This window comes from Neopsephotus bourkii, unplaced genomic scaffold (assembly GCF_033783945.1).
Source record: "Neopsephotus bourkii isolate Nb327-2 ecotype Australia unplaced genomic scaffold, CSIRO-AGI_Nbou_v1 NB_256, whole genome shotgun sequence".
Classification (NCBI taxonomy): domain Eukaryota; kingdom Metazoa; phylum Chordata; class Aves; order Psittaciformes; family Psittacidae; genus Neopsephotus; species Neopsephotus bourkii.
This window is the reverse complement of record NW_026900765.1, coordinates 1,205,499-1,226,079: the sequence shown is the minus strand read 5'-3', so window position 1 is coordinate 1,226,079 and position 20,581 is coordinate 1,205,499. Positions and strand designations below refer to the sequence as shown.

At 34.3% G+C, this 20,581-nt stretch overlaps 1 protein-coding gene across 7 annotated transcripts in view; it reads left to right on the top strand.

Annotated features, from left to right (window-relative positions):
* The first annotated feature begins 2,111 nt into the window (after positions 1-2,111).
* Positions 2,112-20,581, top strand: part of CSNK1G3 (casein kinase 1 gamma 3) — a 58,192-nt gene continuing 39,722 nt past the window's right edge. For 6 of the 7 annotated variants that reach the window (XM_061346031.1, XM_061346029.1, XM_061346028.1 and 3 more), the window contains exons 1-3: positions 2,112-2,524; positions 5,533-5,573; positions 12,169-12,238. In XM_061346031.1, the coding sequence (XP_061202015.1) occupies positions 2,347-2,524; positions 5,533-5,573; positions 12,169-12,238 (289 nt within the window). In that variant the 5' untranslated portion in view covers positions 2,112-2,346. The remainder of the gene's footprint in view (positions 2,525-5,532; positions 5,574-12,168; positions 12,239-20,581) is intronic. The other variant, XM_061346030.1, reaches the window with a different exon arrangement.

Here is a 20,581-nt window from a genome sequence, read left to right as displayed (position 1 = left end):
TTTGACATGTGATATTATATATGTGCTTTCAGGTAAGCTAAGGAAAACTTAAAAGCTAAGAATCCTATTAGCTCTGAAATTGGATTTGGATTTCTCCTGGCTTGCCTGCTCACCCAGTCCCCTCTGTAGTCCTTGTGTTCTCTTGTGGAGCCCGTTAGTATGAGCTCTTAGAACCTTTCGCTGTTCCAATGTGTCTTTCGTTGTTTGGATTTTGGTATGTGGAAAATAGTGACAGTTTGGGTTCGACTGCTCCTGAGGTTACCAAAGCATTGTGTTAGTAACTCTGCTTTTTTTTTTACTCTTTGGTGATTACACTAATATGCTGTGTTTAGGTGAATTTCTTGTATCTGCCATGAAACCTTTGTATTGGCACTAAAGATGCTAGGGTTGTGTACCTTGTTATTTCTTCCTGGAGAGCCAGTGAGATACAGAACATAAGTCTGTTTTCTTTGGTATTTTATGCATTCTGATGCATTAAATGTACTGGCCTTCTTTCTAAGTACTAAATGGTGCTCTTGAAGTTCTACCTTAACACACTCCATTTCTAGTTTTCCTATTTTTTCCTTAGATTTTGTAGCATAGTGAATGAGAAAAAATTTGCCTATTACCCCCCCCCCCCCCCGAGTATATTCCTCTAAGATCAGTGGTTTGGAAAGGGATTTTAGGGTATCTAGTAGTGGTGCTTGAACTGTCAGGATTATATTGTAGCCAAACATGCTTGTGTTTTTATCTTAAATGCCTCTGTGTATTCCATACCACACCACTGCATTCATGACTCACTGCTGAAATCCTTTCCTTTGGATTAAGTCTGCTTGGGCTGGAGCCTGTAATTATGTTTTTCGGTTGTTTTCAAACCAAGTTTTAATTGTACAGGTTATATGTTGGTCAGCTGTTGATTTAGTGGTTTTAAAATATTGCCTAGTTACGACCCTGCTGTGAATATTCATGATTCAGAAGATGCTATTATTTTTATGGTTGTTCATATTCTTTGGTATCTTTACTGGCTCTTTGATTTTTTTTTTAAATGTTGTAATAAGCTATGATGGGAGTAATGACTTTATGAGAAATGGATTTAAGAAATTAAGGGGTCTTAAGATCAAAGGGTTTAAAATATGCTGCTGATTACTATCTTTAAAATAGGCAGCACACAAATTACATTCTTTTTAGAGGTTTGTTGTTTTTTTTTTACTGCAGTGTATTCTTGGCATTGAAGCAAATGTAGCAAAATAGTTATGAACAGATATTTAACTTACCCTGAAATTTTTCCCATCTAGTAGCCAACTGTCTTCTTAATTTTGGGGTTTTAAACCACTGTTGGCAAATAGAAAACAATATCTGCTATAGTTTTGGATAACACAAAAATAAAAGGTTTCTTGGGATTTTTTGGCATTCTTTATTGTATCAGCTTACTACTATGCTTTTGCTGAAATCTGTATTGGAATTAGTGTCTAGATAATAATGCCAAATGGTGGACAAGGGGAGTGGGGAAGCAAATATATGAATTAAGTGGGGCAAAGGACTGTAGGAGTTACTGAAAGAACTGAAATGTCCCTGTCATGCATTCATAAATTGTGCATCTCCAAAGTTATAATTCAGAAAAGATAGTGGAATTGTTTGAAGTTAGAGTATCTTTCTGTATCTTCAATAGCTGTGCAGCTTGAGCATTTCCTTAGATCAACAGATATTACTTGGTCAGGGGGAGGAACAAGAGATAAAATGCTTTCTTTTGCAGAGCTGGCATAAGATGTGATGAGTGTCTAAATGTAAATTTTAAGTGTGTTTACCTACTCAGGAAGTAGTTTTGTAGGGCTTGTGTTTTATCATGGGGTTTTCTTTCTTTGTTTGTGTTTTATTTTTTTCAACTGTTTCATTAAACCTTGAGAATTTTTAGCTCTCTTCAGTTATGCTAGTATCTCTTGCTAGAAAGATGAAGGCTACAATCAGAGACTTTAACCTTACAATAGTGCTTTTCATGAAGGATCTTCATGCTTTTCATGAAGGTAAAGCAAATATAATGAGTTATAGCTCAATTGTATGACTAGTTGAAGGGAGGTGGATTTGTACAAGATTTTTACTGTACTGAACAACTGTGTTTTTCTTTTAACAGAATTCCTCTAAAAACTAGTAAATATTGCTGGTGGTGTGCATTCTGGAGATATGTTTTTACTACAGATACTACCAAAGTTTTGTGAATGGGATGAACACACTGCTGTTGACTGCTTACTGCCAGTAATCAGCTGGGCACTTCACTAGTCATGTTTTCGTCCTCACATTGTCCAACTGGAATTTGCTTATGCTGATTTTTAAAAGGAAGAAGAAATCAAGGTGGAGTACCATAAACTTGGCATGGACAATAAAAAGAAAGACAAGGACAAGCCAGATGAAAGAATGGCACGGCCTAGTGGGAGATCAGGCCATAATCCACGTGGAACTGGTTCTTCGAATTCTGGAGTGCTAATGGTTGGCCCAAACTTCAGAGTTGGTAAAAAAATTGGATGTGGTAATTTTGGAGAACTACGGTTAGGTAAGTTTCTTTTTTTATTATTTCAGTTTATGTTATTTGAGACCATTTTATGCAGTCCAGGCATGAAAATGTCTACATGAATACACAGTATAGCTCTTCAAGCTACTTTCAGGCTTCAGATAGATTAAATTTGCCTTGCAGGTCTTTTCTGACTTGACCTTGGCAAGGGCAAGTTCTATCACATAAGAATCTCTGTAGCAGTAGCATTTCTGGGACTAAAAATTTTCTGTAAATATGTGCTATGCTATTCTAAATTCAGTCAGTTGCTTTTTTCAAGATGCTGGAAATTACTTCATGGTTAGTGTATCTTACTACCTTTCCTGGCTCCTGAAGCAGTTTGTTTAGGTGTAGTTGGAGCTAGGTGTATGTGAAACGCATCCCCTGCTGTAGGAGCTTACAGAACTGTGGTTTGGAGGTCTCATGTAGGAGCTGCTCCAGTGTTTTTAATAGGAGCAAGCACGTGGATTTCTTGATTTGCTTTCCATCAGCCACACTGTAGTGAGGCTGCAGAGTGAGCTGCTGTTACACAGGGGGTTCTGAGAATCTGTAGAGAGAATCTGGGAGATAGGTAATTCAGGCATTTAGTTCCCCACTGATTGATAAAATAGAGACTACATGGTGGGTGTGTGCTTTTGGAAGAATATATATTTAGTTTGGGGGGCTTGAATTTACATATGATAGTATGATTAGTCAGGGTTTTCAAGAGCTGGGATTCTGGATGTGTTAGTAAATGTAACTTGACATAATTTTATTCCAGTATTGCTGGAAGTCTTGAGTTAGTGCACTGCTTCAAGCTTTAAAGAGAGATGGATTAGAAAATAGGGTGGAGGGCTGTGTAGCTTTTGTGTTTCTGTTGATTTTCTGCCTCTGGTAGAACTACTACTCATTGTCCTTCAGACGTTTTTAGTATAGTGCTTGCATAAAATGTAACATGTTTTTAGTATAGTGCTTTCTGGGGGCCTTATCAAGTCTGACTCAGAATGTAAACAAGTTTAGCTTATTAATACTGTAGAGACATGAAAGATAACATTGCTGGAGCTCTGACTGAGGATAGTGAATTTAACACAATCTCAATAAGTGGTACTCTTGTTACTCCTATTAATAGTTAAACAAGATAGATATATTTTGACCTTTACAGTGTTATGTGCCACTGCGGGTCACAAGTCAAGCTGAAACTGCCTTCAGCTTTCCCTAAACTTTTCTAAACTGGCTTTGAATTATTAATTTTTCTTTTAAACCACTCCATGGACTAAATCAACCAGTAATGTCACATTTACTACTGAAGGCAACTGTAAAATAATGAAATTAATTTTTTTCCTGTCTGTTATCTTGGTCACAATGTACAGAGTTGACTATTTCAGATCAATATCAAATTAACTTATTTGCTTGCAGCAGATACAGTGAAATAATCTATTTAATTCTAAATACAATATTGAAGTAGTTAAGACTTAAAGTCTGACAGTCCTGAAATAGAATAAGACAAATAAGTAAAAGAAAGAGGAGGAAACTAATAGTGTAGTGTACTGTCCTGCATCAGCCACCAGGACAAGTGCAGCCTTTCTTTTTTTTCAATGTCTGCTTTATTTGCATATATAGCAGATATTTCAAATATGTACTGTTGTTACTTGTGGGGCAAAATGTTTTAAATGTAAGTTTATGAAAGCAGGAGTTAAAAGTGGTATTACAGATTCTGATTTAAATTTATTTTTGCATTTACATAACAGTAGCAAGTAACTTAAAGTGGGCATCCTTCCTACAGAGATGTACACAAGCACTTTGTTTTATGTACTGCAAACAGGAATATGTTTTGAGCATGTATCTTAGGGTTGAATCTTAAAAACTTAAATGAGGAATCAAGTTGTTAAAGCAGTGAAGTTGTGCTTCAAACAAAGCACACTTTTTGTTGAAAACATAACTCAAGTGACTATAAGAAATAGCTGAAGATGTCTGGATTTCAGCTTGAGTCCATGGGTAGGTCTTGGAATTATCCATGCTTTCAGTGGCCAGATTAGGGCATGCTGCCTCTGCTGATACTATGTTTAGTATTGTAGAGTCCTCAGGTAACTTTGTGCTTGTAAAGTTGATTCCTTAAGAGTCATTTGATTTTAATGCATTTGTTTTTCAGCTTTGTGAAAGTATTTCACAAATGTTAGAGCTGAGATCATAGTCTTTGGCTGTAAATGTAACTGCCTTCACAAGGAACCATTTTGCCTTGGTCCAGATCTTCTCCCTGTTTTCTTTAACAAAACTGAGCTAAACATGGGATATTCAGATCTGAATAACAGTACCAAGAAAAGAGAAAGGGTCCTCAGTAAAAATAATGTGCACAAAAGTCATTTGAAGACTGTAGATAATTGAAAAGTGTTACAAGTGACAACTTACTTTTTCTTTGCCTGCTATTTATTAATTCCGCACCTGTAAAGCTTGTGTGATACTTAGTGCATACAATTTGAAGTAATGCTTGTTGAAATATGCTTATCCACTTACAAAATCACTTTAAAAGCAAAAGATTCATTTTCCAAATGGTATAAGCATTTAACTCATTAATATCCTTGTCCTGTTTGTCATAACTTTAAGCTTAGTAAATAACAGAATTGAGGGGGAAAAAAGAATCCTAGTTAATTCTAACTTTAATCAGTGTCTGGTGTTCCAAACCCATATGATAATTTAAAAATAAATGTTGAACAGTTTTCAGCAATAAATATGGAAATATAGAATCACATTCTACTTACAGTAGTTTACCAATTTTCAACTCTTCTAGTGTATAAAAATTTTGCGAACATTACGAAATAGCTGAAACTGCCACTTTTTACTATTTATGAATAAAGTTCTCTTCAAAGTATGGTATCTGGCTAAGAAAGCCACTTTTTTTTTTTTTTAACACTACTAGGATACCTAGTATCTTCAATCAAAAAATATTTCAAAGGCTTTCTCAAGGTTTTAGTGGCATTTTACTTAAAAAGGAAAGCCAGTGTCTCACATTTTTATTTTTTATTCTTTTTTTCAAGGAAAAAATCTATACACAAATGAATATGTGGCAATTAAAATGGTAAGTAATTTTTTAAGTATTTGGGATAAGAAACTAATCATATTTTTCCTTTCATATATAGTGGTTTGATTTCCTTAATTGAAATCCTTAATAGTCTTGTATGTTTTCAGTTGACTAGATGAAAGCAGTTAATGGTAGTAATTATATTCTTGGTCCACATTGAATAAAACCAGTGTTAATTGTCACTGTTCTCACAGCTATGTCTGTATTTGTGAAGTTGATGATTAACTGCTGCATCAAGGATAAGCTCAGCAGGCATCTTAGTAGATTACTTTTCTATGCAACAAGTAGAGGAACACCAAATTTAACATGAATCTAACTAACTTCAGGTAACTACAGAGAAGCTCTGGAAGTTCCGCAGACTGCCTGTTATTTTCACACTCTTATTCCTGCCCCAAAATATTTTTAATTTGTAATTATTGGAATTGTACATCTGTTTTGGTAGACATGTTTTATTTGCAATGATGTGTAAAATGCTTCCTTCACTTAAAAGCATGGTAAATATGGATACTTTGTTAATACATCATTGTTCTTTTAATTCTGATGCTTTCATCCAACCTACTACTCAGTTTACTTCATGTTTTGCTCCTGGATACTTTTTAACGTCTTGGTAAATGACTTTTTTTTGTAACCAGTATATTTCAAGGTGAAATTCAGTTGTTGTCTTTCTGTTATAGAATGAATTTTAGGACTCCCATTAGTTTGCTTTTGCTGCAATAGAACAGAAAATTTTGCATAGAATAGTATGGTGAATTTCTGGTTCCATAAAGTGAAAGGTAAACTATGGAAATAGAAATACATGGCTTTAGATGGGGAATCTGAAAAGTGTTACAAATACATACCACAAACTCCTGAAAAATATTTGTAAATACTTTTCTAAGCAAGTGTAGCAATATCAGTTTTTATTTCAAAAATAGTTAACAGATTTCAAAGCATTCAAGCTTACAGTTCGAAGGAGAAACAGTGGATGCAGTTTTGAGGATGTGTATGTGTGTGTTACACCAGATTTAAATTAATTTTGCTTTAAAATATCTTGAACTTATTCTGTATGTTTAGTAAAACTTGAAAGTGGTCTGAAAATTCTTCTAGTTAAAGGCTGTTTACTATGAAGCACATTCAGGCATAGTTTGCAAGGTAGTGATTTTTATTTAATCACTAATTACCTCATGATGTGGAGCAAGAGAACTTTTTAATCTGATCAGTGGGTTTAGGTGAAACCATTTCATTATATATGTAACTATTAATAAACTCGGCTATTATTTCAGCCCCTTTAAACATTAAAAGATGCTTTTCAGCTTTTACTTTGTTTCCAGACTACTCAATCTTAGAACTGCAGAAAAAGCTTGATGCATCATTATTGAATAATTTACTTCAAAGTCACTAGAGGACCAGTGTAGTAAAGTAGGTCTGTAATTTAGTACTAGTGCTTGAACTCTGAATATGTAGTTAATTTTTTGAGTTATCCTCTTTACATTAGTGGTATGAAAAACTGTAGTGTCTTTGCAATAAACAACAGATGGAAGGGATCACAGTGAAAATCAGCACTGGAGCTTGCATCATCATTGTAAGGTAAAAATACATTTGCTATCAGGTAGAACTAGCAGGTTCTTTTAATATGGTTCTTCCTCTTTTTTTTTTCTTTCTCTTGTATCTTTCATCTCTACAAGGTTCAGTCTGTTAAAGGCAGCTGCATCAAACAGTAGGATTTAGTTGAATTTTGCTTTTTTTTTCCTTTTTCTTTTTTCTCCTATTGGAGACAGTGCCAAGACTTTTTACTAACAGCTAGGTAGGTTGCATTTGCTTGTGATGTACAGTCCTCTCCCTTTTAAAATGTAACCCTGGGTTTATTCCCTTTGTGCTTTGAGAGCAGTTAGGCCTATGTTAAGTATTTGTTATTCTAAATGAGTCACTCTTAATTTCCTCTGCTTTGTACCTCTATAGTTCAGGTTTGGCCCACTTGAATGGGTTACTTGAATTATGTATGTATTCTAGCTTGCGCAGTTATCCTTGGCATGTATGGCTGTGGTAATATCTGTCCTGCAGCATCTTAAAATAATATTCATCATGGTAGCATTCCGTTGCTGACTTACTGTTTTCTTCTGAGCAGCAAGACATTACCTATGCCAGATGTTTTGTGTATAAACAGTAACAGTGTACTCTAGTGCGGGAGGATTGTATAGGTTTCTCTCAAGAGCATGACTGCATTTATACAGCAGCTTGCAGGAGTGCTTCTGATGTTAAATGTAAATGGATTTTATAACTACTTTTTTGACTTAAACTTTACATTCTGTTAATATTTCCCCTATGGACAAAATTATACCTGTGTGTTCCTGTTTATGATGCTTATGGCAACTTCATGACCTACTGGTTTAAGGAAATTGTTGAATCAGTTTTTTTGTGTGAGGCCTGAGGGTCATACAATGTATGCATTTTAATATATGAAGTTTCTATGTAAAGGCATATATCTATTCTGGTAAAATGGGTACAGTCCCAGGATCTTACTCTTAATCTGGCTCTTTCATCATGGTCTGGGCAGATACTCAGCTTTGAAAGATTGGAATAGACTTTTTAAAGAACTGGAATGAAACCCTTAAGACCTGGACTTTATCAGCTGTGCACTGTCTAGTGGTGTTTGTATGTTTCTGCTGGTCTATTAATATACAGATTGGTTTCTTGTGATCAGGTAGTTCTTCAGCAAGGGTTTGATATACGTGAATTATACCTTTCCTCCACTCTTCATTATTAAATTTGCTTCCTCTATTATATAATCCTCTACTTCACTTAAACCTCCTATTCTATATTCAGCTCTTCCCTCTCCCTCATTCTTTTTGCCTTTCCCTTTGACAACTTTCTACATAGCCCAGACTTACCTCCTCTGCAGGATGCTTAGCTACTACAGAAATACTAAATAAAGAAATTCTGCTTGATCTGCTTCTGGAAATAGGTCTATTTTTCTTTCTGTCTTAATGTGAAAGATAGCAAGCATGAGGTACTGCTCATTAATTTGTAATCTTGAACTCATTGATTCATTAATTATGTAACTGTTAAAATTTTAGTCCTTAAAATTCTAAGTGGAGGGTGTGGAAAGAAGATAGTGGTTGTTTCCAAGGCTGGAATGCTTTTGTGGTGGCTTTTTTTTTTAATGTTTTACTTAATCCTTTTTTGTTGCAACAAAATCATTGCAGTCTAGATTGATGCCATTTCAGAACCTCTCTTGCAGGCTGTAGTAAATCTAAATCAAGTGGAACTCTGTTTATTAAACTGATCTGTTCCTGTAACAAGAGCCCTGTCTCTTAAAGGTATTTTTCCTGGAAATAGCTTTTGTTTCCTGTTGCTTAAGAAAGTATGAAGTAGAGAGAGATACTGAGTTCTCATTGGATTACTAATAGCACAAAAAGTAAGTATTAACTGTGTTTATATTGTGCTTTGGGTTAATGCTAGAGCTCTTGAAAATTTCTAACCCTAAGGTCAGAGTAAGTAAACTGCCTCTTTTCTTAGAGCCCTTCAGCAAGGAAGTGGCATGTCTTGAAAACTGTATAGTAGTTTGCGCCTTGTATTGGGCACAAAAATAACTGCAGAAAACTGCCACACATTATGAACTTAGAACAGATTTCACATTTCAGGTGTCTTTACCCTTTTGTTTGAATGCATCCTACAAAAGAAAAAAAAGCATAGAAAACACTGGGTTCAAAAGAACCTTTCTGAGGAACTGAGGATTTTTTTGTTTCTGCTGCTTAAGTAGCTGGTGCTTAGTAAATTATGTATCAGTTCTTTGAAGGCAGCAGAACCCTCAGTCCCTCATTGAGAGAGAGAAATGCTGTTTTGCTGGGACAAAAGAAGCTATTTTTTTTAATATAGAAACTTTGAAGTTATTAGACTTGAATGTAAAAGTAGCGTAGTGGAAGTCGTGTACAGAACATTACAAAAATCCTGGAACAGTTCTTTCTGGTTATTTCAGTAAGAAGACTTGAGTTTTTTTTTAAGTAAACAAAATACATGAATTTATTTTGGTATCAGCAAGAGTTGGCTTCTGAGTCCTCTGGGATTAACATGATGTTTGAGCAGTTATGTGTTCACAAACTTATTTTTAGATGCTAAAATACTAATAAAAATGAAAAGATCCATTGTTTGCCATTATTCTAATTCTTCAGTCGCTTTTTAGACTTACTCATAAAAGTTTAGTTACGGTGGTGTATTCTTCACTCTTATGGTGGAAGATTTAACTTACTTTGTCTTGATTTATCCTTATCCATCTGTCTTTTCTTATTTATAAGTAGTTCACCGCAATACTGCAAAGTCAGATGTACAGGAACAAAACAAATTTTATGTGAAGAGCTTACAGTTGTGTTGAAAGTAAGGTATTTCCTTAGTATGTTTGCAGTTACTCAACAGTAAGGAAGACACGTAAGCCTCCTTACAAAAATAAGGTAATTCCAGAAGACTTTTAACCAGTAAATGGACTACAAGTACACATTACCACATTTTTTCACCATTACTGGAGGGAGTAGAAGTATTGTCTCTCTGCTAGACAGGGTTTAACTTCAGCCTTTGGCTGGTGTGCACTTGTCAAGTAAACTTGTTTAACTATTTTAGAACATTTGCCTTCTGGAGCCTTATCAGAACTGTTCCCTGCTGATGACTGGAATAGGTGGCATTGGTTTGAAAATGTGTAGATGTGTATGTCAAAAATTGGAAGCTGCTTCCTTTCGCTAGGATTTTTTTTTTCTATTTAAATAGGTTTAATATCTACAAGCTATTTTTCACCCTTCTAGTGAGACCATCTTGTAACATTGAGCAGCAATTAAGTTATTAATGTACTATCACTTGAAGGCAAAACTGTACAATTGAACAAAATCAAACTGCTGATGAGCCAGTGTCTTGTCTTACTATATTCAGCAGACATGCAGCAGACAGTTTTATGAACTAAAATATTTTTTTCTTAGCAGGCAGAATTACAAGCTTTATTTAGAAACTGTGTAGAGAGTGGTATACAGGCTTGTGTAATACTCAAGACAAACTTGTAATTACGCTTGTGTGGTTTTGGAGTAGGTTAAAACGTTTCAGTAGCATGCTTCATAGTGGATTTACTTACACCGCTGAAAGCTGAGTACTAAAGGTTGATAGTTATGCTGATTTGATCAGGCCCACGTTTTCAGTGAAGCATTTTGTTAAGAGATATCTGTCTTTAATACCTGGCCGTAAATGTGTTGTTATAAACTTCAAGCTTTTGGTGGCTCAGTTAGTCTTGCCTTAGTAATTCAGTTTGTGAAGGATCAGCACCTCTTTGTTTTAAAAAGTTCTTGCTCCTTTTTTGCAAAGAATTCCAGTGTGCAGCTAGAATGAATGCACTGGAGCACAAAAAGCATATGTTGCATTTTATTTATTTATTTACTCTATCTATCTATCTTAGAAACTGTTACACTGAGCCTCTCTACTTCTAGGCCACAACCTTTGGCATCCTGACAAAATCAAATGCATAAATGTACAGCAGCAGGGACTACTTGTACTACTTGTACTGCTTGGCTGTAATAGTAGTGCAGTTTTAAACACCTGCATGTTGGAAGGAGATGGGTTGAGAAGGAGGAGTAAGTTTCTCATGGTTGCACATTGTCCTATGCTTTCTATGGCCTAGATGTGCCACTGGGAAACAACACCAGGCAATGAGCTGTTGGTTTCTAGAGAAGAGGGTATAACAAAAAAGGTAGTATAACATAAAAGAGCACCTTACTCAATAATATGCTGTTAATGCCCGGATTATACGGATGCATTGGAAGATGTTACCTGTTGCAAGAAACTGGGCATATATTCTAAAAGATGATGTAGGAAACTGTTTTAAGAATCTTGTGATAAGTATCTTTACGCTGCTAAGGGAAATACTCGAGAAGTGAGTGCGTTCATTTAGGCTGTTTGTGTGTTAGTGTGCTTGATCTCAGTCACTTTATTCTGTGAGACTGTTACATCTGTATGTAGAACACAGAACTAAGATTTCATTAATTTACCTAAATTATGTGGGGAGAAGAAAGCTTTAAAAACTTATTCTGACACATTTTTTGTTGGTTTGGATTTACAGCGTACAATAATGCTACTTGATTTCTGCTAAACTATTACTCTTTGGTGGAAAGATTTGTGTTGTTGTGTGTGGCCATCTCCCCCTCCCCCCAAGATCCTAGGGCAAAACTTTTTTTTATTAAGATTTAGCTATTATGTATACTAGGTTTATGGAGAGTATTTTTGATCTGTTAAGCTGCTTATCAGTGTCACCTTTTGAAAGCTGCATGACACATTACCCATATGATTTGGAGAGATAGATTATTGTTTAACTATTCCATTGTGGGCCTATGATTGGGTTTGCATGTTGGACCCCAGGTCTGTGGAGCAATACGAGATGTAAGTGCCCCTATATGCTCTGGTCTCACCTGACTGAGGTTTAGGTTTTTTACTTGCTTAATTTCCAGTCATTTTGGAAGAAACGTTCAACCTTTTCATGTAACTTGGAAGCCTTAGGGTTAGTTTGGCTGGTAGGAGGTAACTGTATTAGTTTTCAGGCTTTGGCAGAGGGGCTTTGTTTTAAATGATGTTTTTGTTTTTAAATCAGGAGCCAATGAAGTCGAGAGCGCCACAGCTACATTTGGAGTACAGATTCTACAAGCAGCTAGGATCTGGAGGTAAAAAGCAGTATCATGCCTTTTACTGTGATGTATTCCAGGATCAGTTTTTGATGGTTTTCTGATTTAGGGGGATAAGTCTATTTAATAATATCGTAGAACAGTTTGGATTGGAAGGAACCTTAAAGCTCATCTAGTTGCAACCCCTCTGCCATGGGCAGGGGCACTTTCCACTAGACTAGGTTGCTCCAAGCCCCATCTGGCCTGGCCTTGAACAATGCCAAGGATGGGGCAGCCACAGCTTCTCTGGGCAACATGTTCCACATAAAGCAGAAGAAAGCCCCGTGAGTCAGTGGATAATGTATATAGTTTTCTAATATTGTACGAATCTTTGTTCTACTCTTTAAAGTGTGTCTGTGAAATCCTAAGGCTTATTAAATAAGCTTAAATATCACAGGATGTGTGTGCATATGGGTATACCTAAAACTAAGCAGTCTTAGACTATTCCCAGTGTGATCTCCTTGAATAAGCACTATAAATGATCAAACTGCTAAACTACTAATCACATTTTTGTTTAAAGTGCTATGATACTTGAACTCCTTCAGTCCCAGTTTTATTTACTTCCAGTATTTACATACAGTATATGTTGCTGATTACTAATTTTAAGCATCTTAATACTTTTCTAAAAAGTTTAAATGCAGTGTAAGTTTTTAATTTCTCATTTCACTCCCCCTGGTGCTTTTACACCCAGAAGTATTCGTTGCCTTAATCCTTTTATCACCTTTTGCTTTTACATGTGAGCTATATCTAAAACTTCTCACATATTTTTGTACCTTTCACAAAATTGTGTGCCGTCAGTTAGCAGGATATGAAGCCTCTTAAACTATGAAAATAAGTACAAATCTTCCCTGAAACAGTTATATCCTAGGGAAAAAAAAAATCTTGCATACTTTCCTTGAAAGTGTTGCTTTGATTCCTGGAATAGTTTTTCATAGTTCATGTAGTTACTTACTTTTTTTCCATTTTTTAATAATGTAGAAATTGATCATATAAAATGGAGTACTAATAGTTGATTTCTCTATCCACACTTCTATTTTTTTTTTTATTATCAAAGGCAACGTGGATTTTTTAACAGTGATTTTAAAGTTATGCTTAAACTTAAAATAAAATATTGTTTAAGCTGAAAAGTCATCTCTGAAAGCCGGGAAATACAAAATGAGCATGTCTGTACCACTTTCATTTTGTTGCCTTGAAAGTGAGTGTTAGAATGAATTTTTATACTTTTTAAATACTACCTTTTTTTACTTAAAATTCAGGATCATATATTAATTGATGACAGACCGGATAATGTTTCCCTAGGTAGCTTTCAAAATTTTGTACTCTTCTTTTTAGGGAAGCATACTTTCCAATACTCTGGATTCATATAGACTTTTTTTTTTTTTTTTTTTGGATGATTTAGTAGGAATGCTCTGCAGCGGGGAGTCTTTAGAGATACTCTTTGCAAGACATAACATTGTTTATTCCTGTTCCCGGATGGAAAATCAAGTTGCAGAATGACTGTTGAGTCTTATATGCTTGCTAATTGGAGAAGGTCATCAGGGTATATATAATGTCTGGTTTTAGTAAATAGTTATACAAAGTCAGCATACTATAGACTAGCATTGTGAAATAACCAGTAAGTGTAAAGCAGAGATCTTAACTGCTTAACTAATGAGAGATAGCAACCCACAAGTTAGGGACATTACCCAGCTGTGAAAACCAAATGTAACCATATAAAATAGCAAAAGACATAGTAGGGAAAAGTGATAAATTCAGGGAGCAGCTAACACTTCCTATATAGAACAGGAGATTCTAAATGCAGATCTGCCCATATAGACAGTGTTGCTTTATAGGCAGTGGTTGTACTTTTGTAAGAGGATAAACTGGAGAAAGTTTATAAAAAAGAAATATCTTCATGACAGCAAGTAAAGAAAATTTATTGAGCAGCACGTTATCTTACCTTCTAAGTGTTTACCTGCACATTGTGCAGGTGGCAGAAGGGTCCATTGTAGGAGGTGTAAAACAGCTATTGATGGTGGAAGAAATTTGAAGTATGTTATTGTGAGCAGATAGGTTTCTCTGATAAATAGTTACTCGCTGTACTAGCAGTTCCAGTTGTCTGGAGCCTTTTAGCTTCCAGGCTTACAGAAATCTACATTTGTAGGCTTTCTTTATCATGGTGAAGTAGTCTTTTCCTTAGCTGTTTTTTGTTTATTCACACAAGATTTACTGTATTTTGACTGATGGTTTTATAGTTAAGTGTGGACTTAATTATATTAAATAGCCTTCCCAGTTAGTCTTCTCGTGGATATATGCATACATGTATATATGCATATATGTGTAGCAAGTAACTATTAAAAAATGGTTTCAGAAGCAACTTGTGAAAAGAAAATAGTACCCCCTTTTATTTCACTGATTTCTAAGCAGAGCCATTATTTTATAGAAGCAGAACTTCATTTTTCACAAATAAGAACTGTTAATTCCACAATTTATGCTACTATTCATGCTTAGTGTGAAATAACCTGAAGCCAAATGAATGAAACACCTCTAGCCCCTGTGAAATACCAGTTTATTTGGGGGTGGCATGGGGAGGAGGCAGAGGCATTAACATGTGACTGAATAGTTCTAGAAGAAAATAAGGTTATTTTTCCAAAATATCTTCCTGACAGCAAGTAAATTTATTGAGCAGCACATTATCTTACCTTCTAAATGTTTTTAACAGATCATCTTAGTTCTTACTCTGATCTTTTGAGTACCCTTGATGGAGCAAGGAGGCATTTGTCTGCTACAAAGTATTTGCCTACTACAAGTTTACTTACTTACTTACAATGTCTGTTTTTCTTATTTTCTAATGATACTGTGACTTAGATTTTTTTTTTCCTTTTTTTTCCTTTTTTTATTTGAAATTAATTTCTGCTATAAGAGTCTTGTTATTCTGCATCTTGAATGACAGGAAGATGGAAGACATTCTTAAGTGAAAAAAAAATTAGGGGATCTTTTAATGGTTGTGCTGCCTGAAATAAAAAGGGGAAAATACATGAAATGTGATAGATGTGCAATTTCTATACACAGGACTTTTGAGCTAAGAGTATTAATTCTTTGTATTTAATAAAAAGTACTTTTTGACTTGTATGAGGACACGTTAACATTTCAAAACTGTTCCTTTGGGGAGAATCTACTCTTAAAGCAGGTTTGTGATCTGTAACTTTACTCTCTAATATGCTTTTTAGTGAACATGCCTGTGAATGTGTAGTAACATGTAGGTGGTAGGAAAAAAAAAAAGGGAGGAATCTTAAACAAGGAAAAAACATTTTATGTACTTCTGAGGCTTTCTTGAAACATTTTAAATTATTCAGGGGAATGGGTCCAAAACCTGTTAATAAGGGTTCTTAAATTAGTTCAAATATGTCACTTAGTTTAGTCTTGTCATTATTTAGCTTTCGTTTAAGGTTTTGTTTAATATATCAATAGATTTTTATGCATATTGCTGTCTTTTCTGCCATAATTTTGTTACTCAGTAACTGTGAGCATGCTCTCCTCATGAAGTTTGAGATCATTTAGACATACGCAGAAATTTCTACTCAGCTGAATGAGCAACCTACAAATAGATTTTTAAATGACTGTAGTTCTAATAAAATTTTAGTTGGAAGTGTATTTTCTTAACATCCACGTACTAATTGTAAGAAAAACCAATACATTATCATAAGTGCAGTATTTCGAATTAAACTGTGTCTAAATTCTTACCAGAAATTGCTCCAAGACTTCTGAAATTAGTAGAAACCAGTTTTATATTTTTTATTGATTTTTTTTTCTTGTTCATCTTTTATGCTATCAGTCTTTGTCATGGTAAGAAGATGAGCTGTGAATGTATTTGATACAAAGTGCCTATAATTTAACTGCACCTATGTTCTGCGTGCTTTCCTACTAGGTAGTAAGGAAGGACTGGTGGGGTGGGGAATTCGTAGCTGCTGGCTCGAGTATTGAACAGTAAAGCTCAGTAATTTTTTTTTTTTTTTTTAATTTTTCAAATTTAAAAACCTTACTAGTGAAACCTTCTAAAGTACTGTATTTCTTTGACAGGCAGGTATTTACAGTATGGTTCAGCTGCCTTTTGCAATAAGGTGTCTGTGTAGACATTAAAGAAGTTATGTATTGTTCTTGTTGAAGACTAAGAACTATTTAACTTTTATGGTCTGATTTTTCTAATATCTCTCAATAACTCTGTAGGTCATTAATAATAATGTATGGAAGTCTTTACAAGTGAATGAAGACTCTTGTACTTGCCCATCTGGAAAGCAGAACAAAAGAATGGCAGGCAGTGTGTCTGAAATGCTGCTGTTTTGCTAAGAACAGGCTGTTACTATAATACATGTCTATAGCAACAAGGGGTATATATTGTCAGAGTTTATTTTTTCATTTGAGGTAATTTTTTGAAAGAAACAAAAGATCTGTTCAGCTGTGGATTATCTGACTTCTGAAACTGCTGCATTAACGTTTCAAAGAAGGCAGACGTTCAGTATTGTTAATGCTCTCTAATTTCTTTTGTGCCTCTGGTTTTTTAGCTGAAGTCTAGTTAAAACTTCCAGTTTTAAAACTGGAAGTCAAACTTTTTTCTCACAGGGTAACTATTAGCCAGTGTATGTATAAGTTATGTATTAGCGCACTATGGAGAAAGGTGTTGATTTTAAAAGGTTATGGCCAGTGTGAAATGAATACTAAGTATTACATTCTCTACATGAGAATCTCCGTGGTTTGGTACTATCAGTTGCATGGTAAATGTACTCTGCATTGCTGTCTAAAATAAATTGTTCCTTTTTATGTTCATGAGGGCCTGCCTTAGACACAACAGAATGATACTAGTTAGACAGTGGGAGAGAAGTAACTGTTGGGTTAGAAGGTACAAAAATTGTTACCAGATACTTGGGTAATATCAGTAGTAAAGGCTGTTGGTATAAGAACAAGTCTGTATGTAATCTTGATAAGTTTAAACATTTGTGCGTGGTGGTCAAGTGCTGTTATAGAAGAGTAGAGTCAGATCACTATTTTGGTAATTAAGCATTTTGAGCATGTTAAGATTCTCCAGATTGGTGGGTTTTGTTGGGAATCTAGTCAAGCCAGTTTGAAATACTTTGAATTTCTGATTTGTTATGCGACGTATTATACACACTTTTGTGTTGACTGTGTATAAAAGTAACATAGTTCATGGTTTTTTTTTCCCTTGTTTTCTGTGTCGAAGAAAGTATCTCATGTTTAAGATAGAGGTAGGTGATTTTATTTATTTAATTATTTTTTAAATCTTTCACCGTGAACCACTAAAAATGCTACTTTTGTGTGGGAGAAGCCAGTAGGATTTCAGATTGCTATTGAGATCATCTCTAGCTCATCCTCTGCCTTCCACTTCAGCCTGTGAAAAAAAATGTAGCACAGCATATTTTCATTGCAGTTATCAGCATCTGTTCTGATATAACTCTTTCCAAGATAAAATTATCATCATTTTATTATGATTTTTTAATTCTTTTTTCAGTTGATAGATTGTAATTTATTTACTGGATTGATTTTTACAATATCATGAGGAAGCACATTAATAACAATTCTGCTTGATTGTAGTGCTAGAAGTTGTAGCTAGATTAATGTGACAACTGATGGTTTTTGTTCTTGGGTCTTATAGAAACAATGTAAAGTAACTGATGTCATTTTACATTTTTTGAAATATTTTGGGATTGGCATCTTGTACTTGCTGCTGTTGTAGGATTAAAATTAGGAAAGTTACCAGTGTTTGAAGTGAGTTTGAAAAGAAGATTGTGATACATGTGTGAACATATTAATTAATTGAATGCTCCCAATATATAATTAAATATACTTCAGTATATTAAATATACTTCAGTAATAATTCAGTAGAATTTCAGATTTTAGAATATAATTTCTAAATCAATTGCATTATGTGTCTAACAGTCAGTAATAATGAAAGTTGAAGACAAAATGCTGTTAACTGCAGAGTTAGCAAGTAACTCAGTTCAGGGTAATCTTAGTTTTCCATATGTAAACAATGTTTTATGAGTTCTTATTTGTGTGTCTCAGTTCTCTCACTTCTTGGTAATCTGTCCATATATCTTGTTAACAGTCAGTCAGTATAAATGCAGAGTGAATTTATATTTTTTTTTTTTGTAATTTCACATGAATGTTGTTTTAAGCTATGCTCTTACATAAGTAACTGAGAGTTTGCTTTTAAATGGAAAACTGTTTTTTTAATTTTATTTTTTTAGTAATGCTATCCTACTTTTTTTTTGTTCTACTTTGACTGGAGTTATGTAGGAGAATAAGCAATAAGCAGTTAGTTGAAATATTTTTTGATCTCTGTTAAATAAGTATGAATCTCTTGACTGAAGAGGTATCTGTTCACATGCATTGTTACTCTGTACTGATGATTGCTGTGGTTTTGTGGTGAGTTGTTTGGGAAAAAAGCTGAGTCAGCTACTGACACATTTTTAACAGGAAAGTTAAGCTGCTCAATATGAAAGTGATAATATTTATTTCTAAGTGGGTGACGATGATAGCTCAAATTTTATTTTTTTTTTTTTTTTAAGTGTATTCCAACAAAAGCTAGAAGAAATGTTGCTGGCAGTCTCTCTTTTTTTATGCCAGTGCTTTCTAGCATTTGGCTTAAGGAAATGTAAAGATTTTTCTCGATTTATATTTAAAGTACTTTTTTTTTTCCCTATAGTAACTGAAAGGGATCTGGTAAGAATGGTAGATGCTTAAATTCAGATGTAGCTTATATAGGTGCATGTTAATGTTTCTGAGAAACAATAATCATTGGCCATAGGTCTGGCAGAATGCAAACATTTGTACTAATTTTTGAAAGTGACATCACATACAGATTTCAGAGTTCACTCAGTGTTTTTTGTATAAAGTATAATAGGTAGCTGTAATTTTGAAGGAGGCTCTATTGTATGGCTCATGGGCCACAATGTTAGATGGGTATTTGATTTAATAAAATTTACAATAAAAATGTATGTCTAATTCTGTTTTAGTAATTTAAATAACCAGTTATATTAAATGTATTGTACTAGAAAAATCTTACATTGCTGTTTTCTATTTTTTGCAAACTTATTCCTATATTTGTAAATAAGAAATATAGTGTAAGTGTTGTGCATATGCCTCGAGCATGGCATTTTAGCAGTGCTGAAGTCGTACTTCTTACATGACATCTTATTCCATGTTTAGAGTTTTACATTGCCATGAATCATCATGGTTTCAGTAGCCATAAAGTGCTATATTTCTGGAGATTATATGGCTTTCTGTGTATGCTGCTTTGTTTTTTTGTAAGCTTGGTTTTGTGTATGCTTTTTCAGGTCAAGTCAAAAACCATATATGGCTAATAATGTTTTCTTTATTCTAATGTTTATATCTTGTCATCATTTATAGAGGAAGTCAGCCCTGTCAGCTTTAAAAACTTTCTGGACATCATGTATGTAAACATGGTGGACTAAAGCATTTGAGTGATAAATTCGTCTTGACAGATGACAGAGGTGGTTCCATTCAGCTGCTCATTACTACCTGCTAAGCTGAAAACAGGAGAAAAGAGAACAACACTTGTTTTCTGTTTCTACTTTCTGAATGTAAAACAAAAGTCTGACTTACTAATTAAAATACCAGAGGGACTGCAAAGTATAGAGTTATGGACCAAATTACTAACTGGAGGCCCTTATTTTGTATTTTCATAATGATTTTCTATTTTGATAATATTTTTTAACTTGTTATGCAGGTTTTTTAATCTTAATAGGGTAACTTATACACACATAAAACATTGTAAATGGCTTTAGTAAATTGAGTCCATTAAAATTAAAATGTTTTACTTGTGAGCTAGTGTAAGTATCTTGAGATAGGCAGATGTGACTCAAATCTGGAAGTAAGGACACTGTATTGAGTTGTAAACATAGAAAGGAATTAGGTGTTCGTAATGAAGTCGAGTATGTGACACTGTTTTTTGGCCACAGGTAAGTTTCTTCATTGGTGAAAGGAGGTTACTTATAACTTTGTAGTGGCATCAATGTGACAAGTACTGAATTCTGCACATAATTTAGGTACCTCTTTTTAAAAAAACCTGTTTTGAGCAAGATATGTAAGAACACCAACTTCTGTAATTTCACAAAAGGAAGGCTGGAATGTGTGTTACAAGTTCCCAGTATTCCCTTAGTATATTCTTACACCAGAGGGCTTCACTGTTGAAGCCAGGCTAATTAAATATGGAAATAAAATACATTCTTTTAATTGGTGATAAGTATTGCAATATCCTGTCAATAAAAGAGTTCTTCATTTCCTTGTTTTTCTTATTTAACCCATTTTTCTTAAAGACTTGTATAA